The sequence below is a fragment of the Ziziphus jujuba genome, chromosome 6 (genome assembly GCF_031755915.1).
Source record: "Ziziphus jujuba cultivar Dongzao chromosome 6, ASM3175591v1".
In the NCBI taxonomy this organism is placed as follows: Eukaryota; Viridiplantae; Streptophyta; class Magnoliopsida; order Rosales; family Rhamnaceae; genus Ziziphus; species Ziziphus jujuba.
Genome location: NC_083384.1, coordinates 2,574,055 through 2,592,296, shown reverse-complemented (window position 1 = coordinate 2,592,296; position 18,242 = coordinate 2,574,055). Strand labels below are relative to the sequence as shown.

The following is an 18,242-nucleotide window of genomic DNA, read 5'->3' as shown; positions in this document are numbered from 1 at the left end:
ATGAATTGGTGTGGTATATTCATATCATAACATATGAACAGTAAGAACTAGCATTCTTATTGAGACTAGAACTAATAGGGAAGAAAATAGATTTATGGATGGAATCAAATAAGTAGTATTTACAGACAAAAGTATTTGGTCATTGTTGAAAAATCAATATACTTCTAATGTCGAATCAGGATCAACTAGGACAAAAATAAAGCATTGGGTCAAACTATTTTTTGGTGTCAAGGTAGTAGCTATGAATAGTTATCTACTCCCAGGAAAGGGTAGAATAATGGGACCTATTATGGGACATACAATGCATTACAGACGTATGATCATTATGCCTCAACAGGGTTATTGTATTCCACCTGTTAGAAAGAAAAGAACTTCAATCAAAATACTTAATAGCATCACGATACATTTATACAAAACTTTTACCCTGAACACACGCAAAGGAACCGTAGACAGTCAGGTGAAATTCAATCCACGAAATAATTTGATCTATGGGCAGCATCGTTGTGGTAAAGGTCGTAATGCTAGAGGAATCATTACCGCAGTGCATAGAGGGGGAGGTCATAACCGTCTATACTGTAAAATCAATCTTGCACAGAATGAAAAAGAATATATGATAGAATCGTAACTCTAGAATATGATCCTAATCGAAATGCATACATTTGTCTCATACACTATGGGGATGGTGAGAAAAAATATATTTTACATCCTAGAGGGGATATAATTGGAGATACCATTGTTTCTGGTACAGAAGTTCCTATAAAAATGGGAAATGCCCTACCTTTGAGTGCGGTTTGAACTATCGAATTACGTAATTGGAAGTAACCATTTAGGTTTATGATGAAACCTAGAAATCGATCATTGATCCAACTTGAATACCTCTATAAGATAGACCTCCATAAAAAAACTAAAGAGTAACGGCATCAGGTGATTGAGTTCAGTAGTTCCTCATATAAAATTATTGACTTTAGAGATATAGTAATATGGAGAAGACAAAATTGTTTCGAGCACCGACGGAACCAAAAGCGCCCTTTGTTTCAAAGAGATGAGGATGGGTTATTCACATTTCAATTGATGGTCAGAGGCAAATTGAAAGCTAAGGAGTGATAATTCTAAGGATTCCCAGGGGTAAAAATAGATATGTCTCCTACGTTACCCGTAATATGTGGAAGTATCAATGTAATTTCATAGAGTCATTCGGTCTGAATGCTACATGAAGAACATAAGCCCGATGAAGAAACAGGAAGACCTAGGATGTAGAAGATCATAACATGAGTGATTCAACAGATTTTGATTCCTATATATCCACTCATGTGGTACTTCATTATATGATATATATAAGAATTATACGATATATATATAAGATCCATTTGTATAGATATCATCATCCACATCCAGAAAGCCGTATGCTTTGGAAGAAGTTTGTACAATTTAGGAAGGAGTTTTGATTGATCAAAAAGAAGAATCTACTTCAACCGATATGCCCTTAGCTACAGCCATACATAACATAGATATCACACTTGGAAAGGGTGGACAATTAGCTAGAGCAGAAGGTGCTATAGCGAAACGGATTGCAAAAGAGGGGAAATCAACTACATTAAAATTACTTTATGGGGAGGTCTGTTTGATATCCAAAAACTGCTCAGTAACAGTCAAACAAGTGGGGAATGTTGGGGTGAACCATAAAATAGTTAATACCTATAGTATATTTAGTTAATATATATAGCATATATAGTTAATTATTTTAATATTTTTAATATATTTTTTGCTTTTAATTTAAATATATATATGGGCAAATGATGGGAATTGAACCGACGCACGGTGGATTCACAATCCACTACCTTGATCAACTTGGCTACATTTGCCCCTGTTACAAATTACAAACTTACAAATTATAAACAAATAGGTCAATTTACACCATTTATCATTTTTTTTTTGTTCTTCAAACTAAAAGAAGAAAAAATGGAATTGAAACCTTTAAATTTAAATGTAAAATAAAAAATTGCAAAAAGGATATTGAAAATAAAAATTTCTACATAAAAACAGTATGGGTATGTTAAAGTAAAGATAAAGTAAACAAAAAAATTTAAGTAAAAAAAAACCTCCTAAAGGAGCAATACCAAACTTCAAAAACTCCTAAAGGAGCAATACCAAACTTCTTGCTAGAACAAGAAATTGATTATTGCTCCTTTATGTTCAATAATTCAATATACACTAATACCAAAGTCTTATCCATTTATAGACGGAGCTTCGACCGCAGCTAGATCTAGAGGGAAGTTATGAGTGTTACGTTCATGCATAACTTCCATACCCAAGTTAGCACGGTTGATAATATCAGCCCATGTATTAATTACACAACCTTGACTATCAACTATAGATTAGTTGAAATTGAAACCATTTAAGTTAAAGCCATAGTGCTAATACCTAAAATAGTGAACCAAATACCTGCTACAGGCCAAGTAGCTAGGAAGAAGTGTAAAGAATGAGAGTTGTTGAAAACTAGCATATTGGAAGATTAATCGTCCAAAATAACCATGAGCAGCTATGATACTGTTGGTTTCTTCCTCTTGATCGAATCTGTAACCTTCATTAGCATATTCATTTTATGTGGTTTCCTTGATCAAACTAGAAGTTACCAAAGAACCATGCATAGCATTGAATAGGGAGCTGCCGAACACACTAGCTACGCCAAACATGTGAAATGGGTGCATAAGGATGTTGTGTTCAGCTTGGAATGCAATCATAAAGTTGAAAGTACTAAAGATTTCTAGAGGCATACCATTAGAAAAGCTTCATTGACCAATTGGATAGATCAAGAAAACAGCAGTAGCAGTTATAGTAGGAGCTGAATATGCAACAGCAATCTAAGGGTGCATACCCAGATGGAAACTTAGTTCCCACTCATGACCCATATAACAAGCTACACCAAGTTAAAAGTGTAGAACAATTAGCTTAGAAGGACCACCATTCATCAATGGAAGCCGCTTCCCATATCGGGTAAAAGTGAAAACCCATCACTGTAGAAGTAGGAATAATGGCACCAAAAATAATATTGTTTCCATAAAGTAGAGATCCAGAAACCGGTTCAGGAATACCATCAATATCTACTAGAGGGGGAACAATGAAAGCAATAATAAATATAGAAGTTGCGGTCAATAAAGTAGGGATCATCAAAACACCAAACCATCCAATGTAAAGACAGTTTTCAGTGCTGGTTATCCAGTTACATAAGTGACCTCATAGGCTTTTGCTTTCGTGTCCCTCTAAAATTGCAGTCATGGTAAAATCTTGGTTTATTTAATTATTAATCATCAGGAACTCCCAAGCACATGAATTTTCTGTAAATAGATAATCGAGGGCTTGTTATTGAACAGTATGACATGACTTATATACCCATGTCAACCAATATTCAACATCCATAGATATATCAAGGTTTTTATCTATCTAGATTCATCCATTTTTTTTAATAAAATAAATAAATAAATTGAATAAAAATAAAATAAAAGTAAAATAAGTTACAAAATTTGGATTAAAATTCGGATTTAATTTAGATACATGTGATTTCAATAGAATAATTAGAATGGGTTGCTTAGCACTTGAACCGGCAACTAGTCGGATGGAGTAGATAATTTACTTCATATAGTTAGAAAATAAAGAAAAGGTAAAAATCGCTTCCCAAACCATTCTTGCATTTTTCATTGCACATGGCATTCCTTATGTATACATCTAAAATCCAGCTCCTTCCCTAGACAAGCCTCTAAGAAAGTTGAATATTCAGTTGATTAACCCTTACTCTTACTACATGAAAATTTCATAATAGATGACTAAATAAATTTTTTGTTATCTTTTCAGCATTTATGGATAATTTCCATTTCCATGGTTGAATAGCTAATCATTCATGATTGACCAAATCATTGATGCAAACAATATCCAAATACCAAATTCACCCTTTATATAACCTTCAAAAAGTCGAATAAATTATTGGAAAAATCAAAGAAAGAACCCCTTCTTGCTGCATAAAGGACTCTTCCAATAATTCCAAACCTAGTCTTCATACAGTACTTTTGTGTTTACGAGCCAAAGTTTTAAGACAAAAAAGTCAAAGTATATATTTTATTCGATACAAACCTTTTTTAGGATCCACTGAAATAATGAGAAAGATCTCTACATATATGGGGAAATCGGTCGATAATCTCAAAATCTGACTAATCGGCCTAGGTCCACTTACTAAAAGGATGTCTTAGTGTGTTACAAATTTTCATTTTAGCCAATGATCGGATCATTGGGCTAATTAGAACTAATTTATCAAGCTTCTTTATAGCATTATGCATTATAAATGAATTTTCCAGCATTTGACTCCGTACCACTGAAAGATGATAGCGTAAAAAGTCGAAAGAATGGTTAGCTAATTGGTTTATATAGCTCATTCCTGATTGGGCCCACATGTAAAAATGACATGGCCATAAAAGGACAAGAAAATATTTCCATTTATTCATTACAAGAGGTGTATCTTTTGAAACCAAAATTGATTTTCCTTGATATCTAACATAATGCCTGAAAGGCTCCATGAAGAACCATAGGACCACCGGAAAATCATTAGAAAAGACTTCTCGTGGAGGATGTTTTATTTTTCCATAGAAATAAATTCGCTAAAAAAATACCCCAAAAAATGTTAATTGTAAATGAGAAGATCAATTACAGAGAAAAATTAAGATGGATTCATATTCATAAACAGCAGAATTATATAGAAACAAGAAAAATCTTGAATTACTTTTCAAAAAAAAAAAAGAAATAGTTTTTTTTTTTTTGGAGTAATAAAACTATTCCAATTATAATACTCGTGAAGAAAAAGCTGTAATAAATGCAAAGAAGGGGCATCTTTTGCCCAGTAGCGAAGGGTTTAAATTAAGATTTCCAGATGAATGGGTTAGGATATTCAGACATCTGATACATAATTTAAACGGTTATGAGATCTATCTAGTTTGAAATATCTTTGAAATTCTTCCATTTGAAATTTGATTTGAACTGGAGATAAGGGGTCTATTGGGTTATCAAATGATACATAGTACGATACAGTCAAAACAAGGTATCATAGTAAGAAAAAAATAGATACCTCAGAAAAAGGTAAGACCATCGGCAGGCGCTCTATCCTCTATTTTTTCATCTAACTGGTTTATGTTCAGTCTAAGATAACAAGATGGTTAGAAATCCTTTATCTTTGCAATCCAATCACTTTTTTTATTTTGAAAAAATAAATAAATAAATAAAAACTGTTTATCAATATACTGCCTTCTTCTACACATTTATCTCCACCTCATAATGGAGAATACCTAATAGGTAGGACTCATAAAAAATGGATAATCCCTCATGGAAAAGCCTTCCCGCATCAAGAACTACTATATTTTTAAAATCCAATTAGTTAGGGTAATCATTCAGATAATCATTCAAAAATGAAGACCAAAAGCTCATTACTCTTTGTTTCCCTATAATTGGGGCCATAGTTGGTCTCAATCCATTTATTCACTCGATCCGACTTGAAATTGATTTTCCAATTTCTTTTTCCTGCCACACCAAGAATTCAAACAATTTAATATTCTCAGAATTCTCCATTGATATGACTTGCTACTTTTTCCATTCATTCCTTGCAGGATCAGTCACGATCTTACAAACTCTACCGGTTGTATGGACGAATCCATTACTTCATACAAATGTGTTAAAGATGCTAGCCGCACTTAAAAGCCGAATACTCTACCATTGAGTTAGCAAACTGAATAGAAGAATTAAAATGTGTAGATACAATCAGAATACCAATAAAATAAATAAAGAGGTTGAATTGCATGACGTAATTGAATTTGAAATGGCAAAACAAATTGTATCATACAAAAAAAAAAAAATCTTGTATTACAGAAAATCCAATGAACGCATTCCTTGAATGAAATCAAATCTATGGCACGAAGAAAAGTAGATCCATTTATCCATATTCGAATTATATTTATTTGATACACTATTGACAATATGAGTATTTGTGAAAACAATACAATGGAGAACTAGAAAAAAATAAAATGTTATAAATTCATTTTAAAAAAATAAGGACTTTTGTTGGATTGGCACTACATTACTAATTGACATATAGACAAATAAGGTATAAAGATGCAAGAAAAATGTAATAACGAAACAAAAACAAAGAAGTAGAAAAAAGCTCAGATTTAGTCAATCAATCAATATAAGTAAAAGAAAAAAGCTTAATCCCCCTTTTTATTTGTTCATATCCTCTTAGACATATGTATTGAATCCATAAAGAGTTGGAACCATTTCATGCTGTCGTTGTCCATATTTGCACCAAAACTGCTACCCGGGTCATGCTTCATAATTGGAAAAATGAGCACCATGGAAATACATACCACTCAGCCAAAGAAAAATGATGGAAAGTTGGCTGAAATGGGCACTAAATACCTTTCGAGAGATCTCCTCCAAATCATTGGTATGGCTATCTAAATCATGAGCATCAATGTGTAGGTTCTAGATCCAAGTGGTAGTATTTGGTCCTTTAGCTATTGTTCTTGAGAAATGACCTGGTCTGGCCCATTCCTCGAAAGAAGTTTTTATGGGATCCCTATCTACCAAAATTTTAACTTTTAGTTCTGATGAACGAATAATCATTGAGTCCTCCTCTTTCCAGACAACATATAAAAAGAGACCCGCCAATAGCTATGTAATTAGTGAACCTATGAGAGATGTTTAGACTTAGTTTTTTATCTTCTATCTCCCATCTATCTATTTTCTTTAGTTATTCACTAGAGCAATTATGATTTGGAAGTCGATCCAGGGCAAGTGTTTGGATCTATTATGACATAGCCGGGGGGCACTTAACAGACCTTTTTAATCTTATAAATTTTTTTTTAGGGGGCTTTAAATTGACACAATTCTTTTTTGTGCAACCTAATGTATTCATACCTCAATTAGAAATTCCTAAATGAAAACACTTTATGTCTTACATAGAATATATTACTATTACTCTATTCCAAACCGTGTGAACAGCCTTTAGTCATTATTAAGAGACATACTAGTATTTCTATTTAGTCATTCGAAGGTCTCTTTTACTTTTATTAGTTGTTATTATTAACAGCAGAAAAGACATATATTTTTCTGACTTATCTGTATATCGTTTATCCCTACGAAATAACAGATGAAATAGAACGATCTTAAAAGGAGAAGGGATATAATGAAATTTTTTGATTGGTTCTTCTGAGAGAAATGATCCATTTTATTTGACTGATAGAGACAACAAACAATTCATAAAAAATTCATTATAACAAAAAAAAATGAAAAAAAAAATAGTGTTCTTATTCGAAACACCTTGTGATCTTCAACCAATTTTGCACTTCAATATAATTACCAAGAGTAAGCTCTATAGCCTGTTTCCAATACTCGACAGCTTAGTCAAACCAAGCCGCTGCAATTCCAAAATCTCCTTGTTGAATGGCCTGTTCTCCCCAGTTGGAATAGATGGGTAAATTCCTTCCCTTAAAACTGCACTTGAGAGTTTCCGACCTCATATGGCTCACCAGTCAAATTCTTTTAGTATCTCATTTTTTTAATCTACCATATATAATTGAATAAGATTTCTAATGGAACTATCCCATTTTTTTCTGTCGAGTTAGCCAAAAGAGGTTATGAGTTTGAAACTTTAATTTTGCCTAATGATTTAATCAATTTTATCTTTTCTCCCACCTTCATAAAGCATAAGTATTTTTGCTATCATTACAATTTTCTAAAAGGCAACTATCTTAGTTTCATATGTAAATTTATATAGAATCTTTGAAAAAGACTTTCTTCATAACAAGGAAAAGACTTACTATTGTTAGGATCTGATGCTACACCGCTGCTCAATACCTTAGGGGATCAACTCTATTACATAAGTGGATTCCTAACTTTTATCGCAGATCATGACATAAGTAAGCAGTTGTTATTGTATCAGCCCAAAATCTCATGAATTGATCTTTACGACCCTTATCCATAGAATAAAGTATCTAGGCATTCCAATTTAGTCATATTTCCACTTCCATGAAATGCATTTCTTTACTACAGCTAATAAAAATCGTTGTTTTGGACGATACATATGTAGAAAGCCTATTTTTTTTTAGTATTTATTAACAGATTTGCTCTTTCTTTCCCTTTCTATAATAGGAATAACACTTGATATTATTAGAAATGCCCAAAAAATATCATATTCGTAAAGTAGAAACATAAATGTGGAAAATATATCGGATTAATTTATTCGAATTGGAATTAATTGCCAAGTCATCTATGCGTATTTCTACTCATGCTCTTTTATTGATTTTGTATCTTTTTCATCCTACCCTATTTATCTATTTAATTTCAAATTAAATATTTGTTTGTTTCACTAGAAGTTGATTCTACTTGATTTTATTTTATTCTTATTCAATTTCAATCGGTAGAAGCAAATTCCGTTTATACACCTTATTTTGCTTATTCAGACCCACCACCTAGTTACAATATCACATTGATAGCCTCTACTTGTGTCCTAGCTCGTCCGAGAGCGAGATTTGCTTCAATTGTTTGTCTCTTGCTTTTAGCTTTACTCAAGTAAGCTTCCACTATTTCAAGAGTTTGTTGTGCTTCTTGTGGTTCAATGTCACTACCCTTCTTCGCATCATTTGCTAAAACAGTGATCTCATTATTGCCTATTCTAGCAAAACCACCCATCAAAGCCATCATTAACCATTGGTTGTTAAGGAATATTCTCAAAATACCAATATCTACAGCTATGGCAATAGGCGCATGGTTTGGTAATACACGATTTGTCCACTATTAGTAGATAAAATATTTCTTTCACTTCCGAATCCCAAACAATTCGTCTCGAGGTCAGTACACAAAGATTTAAGGTCATTTCTTCAATTTGCTCTCCATTTCTAAGTTCATAGCCTTCGCAGTAGCTTCATCGATGTTACCTTCAAAATAAAAAGCCTGTTTAGGGAGACCATCTAATTTGCCAGAAACGATCAATTTAAATCCTCTAACTGTGTCTGCTAGACCACATATTTCCTTAGTGAATCGGTAAATACTTCTGCTATGAAAAAGGGTTGTGATAGGAAACGCTCAATTTTTCATGCTCTTGCTATGGTTAAGTGATCTTCTCCGAATAATTTGTCCAACCCAAGGATAGCTATATTGTCCTGAAGTTCTTTATAACATTGTGAAGTTTGTTTAACTCTTTGCACAGTTTCATAATGTTCTTCACCAACGATTCGAGGTTGGAGCATAGTTGACATTGAACCTAAAGGACCTACTGCTGGATAGATACCTTTGGTAGCCAATCCTATTGATAGTATGGTAGTAGCATCTAAATGTGCAAATGTTATGGTCGGAGCGAGATCAATAAAATCGTCCATGGGTATATAAACTGCTTGAATAGAAGTTATGGACCCTTCTTTGGTAAAAGTAATTCTTTCTTTAAAAAGCCCATTTCGGTACTAAGAGTGGGTTGATATCCCACAATGGAGGGCATTCTACCCAACAAGGCCAATACTTTAGATCCCACTTGGACAAAATGAAAGATATTGTCAATAAATAGAAGTACGTCTTGTTCATTAACATCTCGAAAATATTCTGCCATAGTTAGGGTCGTTAAACCAACTCTCATACGTGCTTCCGGTGGTTCATTCATCTGACCATAGACTAGAGCTACTTTTGATTTTGAAATATTTTTTTCATTTATTACTCGAGATTCTTTCATTTCTATGTAAAGATCATTGCGTTCATTAGTATGTTCACCTACTCCACTAAATGCAGATACACCCCCATGAGCTTTGACAATATTGTTGATCAATTCCATAATGAATACTGTTTTGCCCACTCCCACTCCCCCGAATAGTCCTATTTTTGGTCCATGATGATAGGGGGCTAAAAGATGTACTACTTTAATTCTTGTTTCAAAAATTGATAATTTTGCATCTAACTATATAAAGGCAGGCACAGATCTATGAATAGGAGATGTTATGAGAGTACCTACAAGACCTAAATTATCAATGGGCTCTCCAAGCACGTCGAAAATTCATCTTAGCATCGCTCCACCGACTAGAACACTTAGAGGAGCTCCTGTGTCAATCACTTCCATTCCTCTCGTTAGACCATCTATAGCACTCATAGCTACCACTCTAACTCGATTATTTCCTAATAATTGCTGTACTTCACAAGTCACATTAATTTTTTGACCAACAGTATCTTGGCCCTTAACTACTAGAGCGTTGTAAATATTAGGCATCTTGCCCAATGGAAAAGCTACATCCAATACCGGACTAATGATTTGAGCAATATGCCTTAGGTTTTTTTTTTTTTCAAGCATGGGAACCCCAAGACCAAAAGTAGTAGGATTGATTAATGAAAGATGTCCAAATAGGTTTTTTTTTTTTTTCAAGCATGGGAACCCCAAGACCAAAAGTAGTAGGATTGATTAATGAAAGATGTCCAAATTTTTTGCGAAAATTATTGAAATAAAAAATAAATGTTTGATAATAAGTTAAGTTAATTGGTTAATTCAATATTTCAATAAGAAATCAAAAATGGGTGCTAGCACTCGACTTTTTTGGGGCCGTCCAACCGAATGCAATCTAATTATTTACTTATTCAATTTCAATGAGTGAATTTTCAAGTACAACCAAAATCCATTTTCAAAATATCAATTAGATGAATAAAAATCTTGAGAAAGTCTTTCATATGCCTATCATTATAGACAATACAAACCATATCATCTATGGAATTCTAACCCGAACTCTATTCTATTTATGATTCCTTTTTTCTATCTCATCGGCCCTTATTTCATGTCCTATTTCCTATTTCAGCATATTGATTTATGCCTAGCCTGTTATTTATTATATTAATATTATTTTTCTTTTTTATACCTATACCCTTTCTTTCTATTCATGAATGAATTCTGCATATTTTTACATCTAGGATTTATATATACCACATATATTATTGTCGAAAGCAAATTTCTTAGATATTTCAATTTAAAAAAAGGTAAGAGATTAGAAGCTTTGAAAAAAAAAGAGTGGGTTGCGCCATACATATGAAAGAGTATACAATAATGATGTATTTGGCAAATCAAATACCATGATCTAATAATGAACTGTTTTAATTAGTTGATAATTTTGTGAAAGATGCCTATGAAAAGTTTCATTAACTCTTAATTCATGTTGAGTAGACCTTGGTATTGCGAGAATTCTTAATTCATGAGTTGTAGGGAGGGACTTATGTCACCACAAACAAAGACTAAAGCAAGTTTTGGATTCAAAGCCGGTCTTAAAGATTATAAATTGACTTATTACACTCCTGGCTATAAAACCAAAGATACTGATATCTTGGCAGCGTTTCGAGTAACTCCTCAACCTAGAGTTCTGCCTGAGGAAGCAAAGGTTGTGGTAACTACTGAATCTTCTACTGTTACATGGTCAACTGTATGGACTGACAGGCTTACTAGTCTTGATCGTTACAAATGATATGAACCTAGGATGACTTGCTCCCAAACCCCGTATTTTATTAGCCCATATCTAATTATGTTCAAGTTCTAATGGTCACCTTGACCCCTAACCAACCAGTGATTAGAAACCTTGGTATATAATGAAGATGCAACAATAGGTGATGGAAGTCCTATTGATAAGTCAAAACTAAAACACTCACTCTCTAATGGTGTTTTAGGTGTTCAAAAGAACAAAGAGAAATTCAATCTCACAAAATAAATTCTGAATATTATTAATGGTGTGTTCTTCCTAAAAAACAATCCCTTTTATAGGCTAAGAGAAAACAAAATTTTGCATCACTCGCGGCTTTTTCTCTAAGTTTCTCACTCTCGGATTTATTAAATTTTTTCCACTCAACCTGGGTTTTAGAGTAATTACCTTGGACAGCAAGCTCAACTTTTGCCTCTTGAATGGATGGTGGAACCGTTGGTGCCATACTAGCCTTCTCTTTGAGCTTTTTGGCCTCCCTCCTTTGTTGTATTTGTAATTGATCTCTATACACCTCTTTAGCAGTTAATGGTTCCAGCTTGACCTTCTTACCTCTAAATCTAAAAACAATACAATTCTCTCGATCATAATAAGTAGCATCTTTATCAAATTGCCATGGTCTACCTAATAAAATATGTCCGGCATGCATAGGCACAACATCACATAAAACAACATCCACATATTTATCTATGCTAAATTTTATCTTGGCTTGTTTATTTACTTTCATCTCACCACTATCATTAAGCCATTGTAATCTATAAGGTTTGGGATGTTCAATAGTTTTTAAGCCTAATTTATCAACTACCATGCTACTAATTACATTTGCACAACTTTCACTATCTATAATCATACTACATATGTTACCTTGAATTTTGCATCGGGTGTGGAAGATGTTTTCTCTTTGAATTTGACCATCATCTTTGTATACAGTAAGGACCCTCCTTGCAACTAAGCTCAAGTCAGCCCTTGAAGGTTGGAGTGTTTCGGATTGCTCATGCTCATCCCCTCCAAGTTCTTCATCATCCAATTCGGCCTCTCCTTTACTTTCCTCACTTTCGGATTCTAATTGACCATTACCTTTCAGCACCATGATCCTCCTATTCGAGCATTGATTGGCAATGTGTCCTCATCCTTGGCACTTAAAACATACAATTTCTCTAAATCTTGAAGGTTTAGTATTAGATTTTACCTCATTCTTTGGTGCTTGGACAGATTCAGCTTTGGACTCCCTTTTTGACCGATTTGAACTTTCTTCTCCAACTTTCAACTTTGGCTTGTTTTCATAGGTAGGATTGTTTCTCCAGCCACTTGGAATTGATCTTACACTGTTTGTAACTCCTCCAAACCATGAGCTTACACCCCTCTTCTTGAATTGATGCTCTAATTTAATAGCCATAAGCAACACTTCCTTTAATTCCACATATTGTTGCAATTATAGTTGATTGGCTATTTCACGATTCAAACCACCAAGAAACCTTGCCATGGTTGCTTCTCTATCTTCATTCATACTTAACCTCATCATAAGCATCTCCATCTCCTTGTAACAATACTCCATGGAGCTAGTTCCTTGAGATAAAGATTGAAGTCCTTGATGCAGCAACCTATGATAGTGTGATGGTACAAACCACTTCCTCATGACTCCTTTCATTTATCTCCATGTAGTGATCAAATCATCACCAACTCTCCTTTGGGCATTTTGCTCATTGGTCCAACATTGAAGTGCATAATGACCAAATTCCATTGCTACCAATTTCACCTTCTTAGCCTCTGAATAGTTGTGGCAATCGAAGATCATCTCCATACACTTTTCACATTCCTAGTAAGCGTCCGGGTCACTTTTCCCCATGAAAGGTGGTATGTTTACCTTGATGTTGCCAAGATCATCATCTACCTCCTCTCTCATATGCCTCCCATGGCCTAGCCTCTCTTGGACATCAAGTGTTTCAGCCATTCCTTCCTCGAAATCATCTTAAAAATTTTCCTCTTCAAACTCCTCTATAGGTCGTCCATGGCCTCCTCGACCTCCATGGAACTCTTGCCTCAAATTCGGTCCACATGAGATGTTTCTATTCTCTCCATCCTTTGATTTATGTGGTCAAATTGAGCATTCATCCGCTGAAATTGTTCCAAGACAGCCCTCATGTCCATTTGCTCACCACTCCCATAGCTCAGGCATCACCATGGTGGATTCTTCTTCATTAATTCTTAGTGGTGGATCTCCTCTCCTCAACTTTGAATTTGCCATGTTAGTATAAATAATGCAAAATAAAATAACTTCTCACCAAAAATCACTCCCTCACATCTTGACACTCTTCACACTAGTTTCGGCTTTTACCCTCTTTTAAGCTCATACACTCTTGCCTTCTTCCACTTAATGAATTATCTCAAAGTTCTAACTAAAACACCCACAAAAAGGAATTAGATCACAAGTATGTTTTAATTAAATTTACCAACAAAAGAGTAGCAAAAAGTAAGCAATACCGAATGAATTAACGAAATCTAGTTTTCAACGTTTCTTGGCAAAATAAGGCAAATTAACAATAAAATTTTGGAATCAATAAGAACTGGGCTAGATGGTAAGAGATTAAAGATTCAAGAATAAAAAGTTAGAAAAAGAATTTCAAACACGGACAAGAATCGATTCAAACAAAATTAAAGAATTGTGTCGGTTGTTGTTCTTGTAATCCAAGTTTTATATCAAATCCTTTAACTAATTTTAATCCAAATAATTTAAGCACCCAAAATTCAAATATCCAGAAACGAAAATAATTCTCCAGCAACTCCAAATATTTAATAAATAATCAATAAAATAGCAGCTCCAATAATTTCCCGCAAACAATCAAGTCCAACAAACCGAGAATTTTTTTTTTTTATTCGGCTTTTCTTTTTCCTTTTTTTTTTCTTTTTTTTTTTTACTCACATAACATAAAACAACTGCAGTAGCAAGAATCAACACCAAAATTACAAATCCAACACCAAATAATCACCAAACCCGTGACCTCCCAAACAAAATACAAATTGTGCAGTTTTTTGTTTTATTTATTTTTTATTTTTTGAATATATGAATGCAAATGTTTAAGACTAAAACAGCAAAGAAAAATCAACAAAAACCAAATTAACAAGAACAATGATGAAAAACAACGAACAAACTAGGAAGTAAAAATACAATAAAACTAGGAAATCCTAATTCAACTAGGAATGAATTTTTTTTCTTTAAAATATGCAGAATGTGTATGATGATAGAAGCAATCTTAACCTAATGCTAAAATTGTAGATTAACACAAAAACAAATAAACCAAATAAAGATAGATCAAATCTTAACAAAATTTGGCTCTGATACCAAATGATACGAACCTAGAACGACCTGCTCCCAAACCCATATTATATTAGCCCAGATCTAATTATGTTCAAGTTCTAATGGTCACCTTGACCCCTAACCAACCTGTGATTAGAAACCTTGGTATATAATGAAGATGCCACAATCGGTAATGGAAGTCTTATTGATAAGTTAAAACCAGAACACTCACTCTTTAATGGTGTTTTAGGTGTTCAAAAGAACAAAGAGAAATTCAATCTCACAAAATAAATTCTGAATATTATTAATGGTGTGTTCTTCCTAAAAAATAATCCCTTTTATAGGCTATGAGAAAACAAAATAAACCTAATTACAATAGGTAAAACCGGCCATGCAATGAAGATTCCTAATATGGCCGAAAGTCTCCTCCTTTCCTAATCTAATTTTGATTAATTAATTCCTTTATTTTGAATTAGGAATAAATTAATTTACAATGAAAATAATAAAATAATAACTTTCCTAAGTTGATTTGTCCAAAAAATAAATAAACAGAAACCAAATAAAAAACTAATCTCCTAAAACAAAAAGTCAAAATCAAATTAGGAAACTAGTTGACTAGTTTGACTACTAAGGTATCTTTGACCAATCTCCATCTTGTTTGGGCTCCAAATCAGCTTCAATATGCCATTTAGGATGCCAAATATGATTAATAATGATTGCCACACGTTCCCTTTGATTGGAATAAGTCAAACAAGAAGAAATGTCAAAGTCAGCAGCTAAACAGCACATTTTTGGCCAAATTGAGATGCTGTCCGTACAAGTCCTTTTTAGATGCTTTTGATTCTACCTTGGATGGATTCCATGTCCTCTTAATTATATTCATTGATTTCATGAAGTGTTGGAACTATTCCTTGCTGCCCAGAGTACAAGTTTGCACGAAAATAGCTTCCCGGGTCTGTATTGGCCTCCACCACTTGGATGCTTAAAACAGACTTTTTATCTTCGGGTATGGACAAGCTCTTTTAAGAATTAACTACTCCCTATATAAATTCTCCTAGGTTGTCCTTAAACCTTTTGGCTTAAGCTCTATTGATCGGCCCAGCCTTCATCCATATCGGGTCGGCACCCCAACGGGTTGTCGGTTGTGCGGGCACGAACGAATTCGCATCAACAAAGGTCGATGCTACGGCCTTGAGCCCGTTATTGGAGAAGAAAATCAATATATTGCTTATGTAGCTTACCTCTTAGACCTTTCTGAAGAAGATTTTGTTACTAACATGTTTACTTCCATTGTGGGTAATTTACCAAATAATTGGGAGTTCTTATTATAATGCACGATTACTTGACAGGGGGATTCACTGCAAATTTAGCTTAGCTCATTATTGCCGAGATAATGGTCTACTTCTTCACCTCCACCGTGCAATGCATGCAATTATTGATAGATGGAAAAATCATGGTATGCACTTGCGTGTAATAGCTAAAGCATTATGTCTGTTTGGTGGAGATCATATTCACATTGGTACTGTAGTAGGTAAACTTGAATGGGAAAGAGACATCACTTTGGGCTTTGTTGATTTACTAGGCGATGATTTTATTGAAAAAGATTGAAGCCGTGGTATTTATTTTATGCAAGATTGGGTCTCTCTACCAGGTGTTATCTGATTCTAAATTATTATCGAAATGTTCAAATGATTTTTATCAAATGACTATTCATTTATTGTATTTTCATGTAAATAGGGGCAAGAAAGCTCTATGGAAAAATGTCAGTTCGATTCGATGTTATTTAGTAGGGGGTTAGAATACTAGTGTTGGTTAAGTAAATCAATGGATAGTTTTGGTGGTCCTATTGAAAATGAAAATACCAGTGTAAATAAAGATCTGATTATAAATCATATGAAAAAAAAAATTCCCTAATGGGATTGAGAGTAACAATCATAGTTACAGTAATATTGATCATTTAGTTGGTGTCAAGAGGTACATTTGAAATTTCATATCTAATCAAACTTTTTTCTTTAGGGATAGAAATAGGGACCATTACTCCATATATTTTGATATTGAAAATAAAAATTTTGAGACTGACACCAATCGTTCTTTTCTAAGTGCACCAAAAAGTTCTTTTTCCAGTTATCAGAATTCTAGTTATCTGACTAATGTATCTAAGACTGACGATCCTCACTATTATCGTTACATGTATGATACTGAATATAGTTGGAATAATCACATTACTAGTTGCATTGATAGTTATCTTCGTTCTTAAATCAGTATTGATCGTTATATTTTAAGTAGTGGTGTCAATTCCAATGAAAGTTACATTTATAGTTACATTCATGGGGAAAGTGATAAGAGTAGTAAAAGCGAGAGTTCCAGCATACGAACCAATACGGATAATAGTGCAAAAACTCTAAGAAAAAGAGAGTTGGAGAGAGCTCTAACTGAAATAAGAAAAAGAAAAGGGGATTTAGAGACAGCTCTAACTCAACTAAAAGAAAACAAATTAAAATTAAATAAAATTTTAAAAGAAACAAATTAAAGAAAGCTCTAGCTAAAATAAGAGAAAGAAAAAATGATTTAGCATTTTCTCTAAATCAAATAAGAAAAAATGATTTAGCATTTTCTCTAAATCAAATACAAATAAGAGATAGAAAAAGTGATTTAAAGATAACTAAAAAATACAAATATTTATGGGTGCAATGCAAAAATTGTTAGGGATTAAATTAAAGAAAATTTTTAAATTTCAAATGAATATTTGTGAACATTGTGGACGTCATTTGAAAATGACTAGTGCAGATGAAGACATTGTGGACGAAAGTTCAGTTGATCCAGGTACTTGGGAGCCTCTGGATGAAGACATGGTCTCAAGGGATCCCATAAAATTTCATTCGTGAGAGGAACATTATAAAGATCGTATTGATTTTAATCAAAGAACGACAGGATTAACTGATGCTGTTCAAACAAGCATAGGATGATTCAATGGTATTCCTGTAGCAACCGGGGTTATGGATTTTCAGTTTATGGGGGGTAGTATGGGATCTGTAGTGGGTGAGAAAATCACACGTTTGATTGAACATGCTACCAATAAATTTTTACCTCTTATTCTAGTGTGTGCTTCTGGAAGAGCACGTATGCAAGAAGGAAGTTTGAGCTTGATGCAAATGGCTAAAATATCTTCTGCTTTATATTATTATCAATCAAATAATAAGTTATTCTATGTATCAATCTTTTCATCTCTTACTATGGGTGGGGTGACAACTAGTTTTGGTATGTTGGGAGATATCATTATTGCTGAACCAAATGCCTATGTAGCATTTGCGGGTAAAGGAGTAATTGAACAAACATTGAATAAGGCAGTACCCGAGGGTGAATAAGCGGCTGAATATTTATTCCATAAGGGCTTATTCGATCCAATCGTACCACGTAATCCT

The 18,242-nt window shown here is 33.6% G+C and overlaps 1 protein-coding gene and 3 pseudogenes across 1 annotated transcript; 2 read left to right on the top strand and 2 right to left on the bottom strand.

Moving 5' to 3' along the window:
• The first annotated feature begins 400 nt into the window (after positions 1-400).
• On the top strand, positions 401-1,714 carry LOC132804227 (large ribosomal subunit protein uL2cy-like; annotated as a pseudogene).
• A 485-nt stretch (positions 1,715-2,199) lies between these two features.
• Positions 2,200-3,276, bottom strand: LOC132804328 (photosystem II protein D1-like; annotated as a pseudogene).
• Positions 3,277-8,508: 5,232 nt separating this feature from the next.
• LOC125419846 (ATP synthase epsilon chain, chloroplastic-like) lies at positions 8,509-8,908 on the bottom strand. The gene is given in 3 exon segments (XM_060818556.1): positions 8,509-8,816; positions 8,819-8,845; positions 8,848-8,908. Coding segments are annotated over 3 exon segments (396 nt in total).
• Positions 8,909-16,572: 7,664 nt separating this feature from the next.
• On the top strand, positions 16,573-18,242 carry LOC112493396 (acetyl-coenzyme A carboxylase carboxyl transferase subunit beta, chloroplastic-like; annotated as a pseudogene).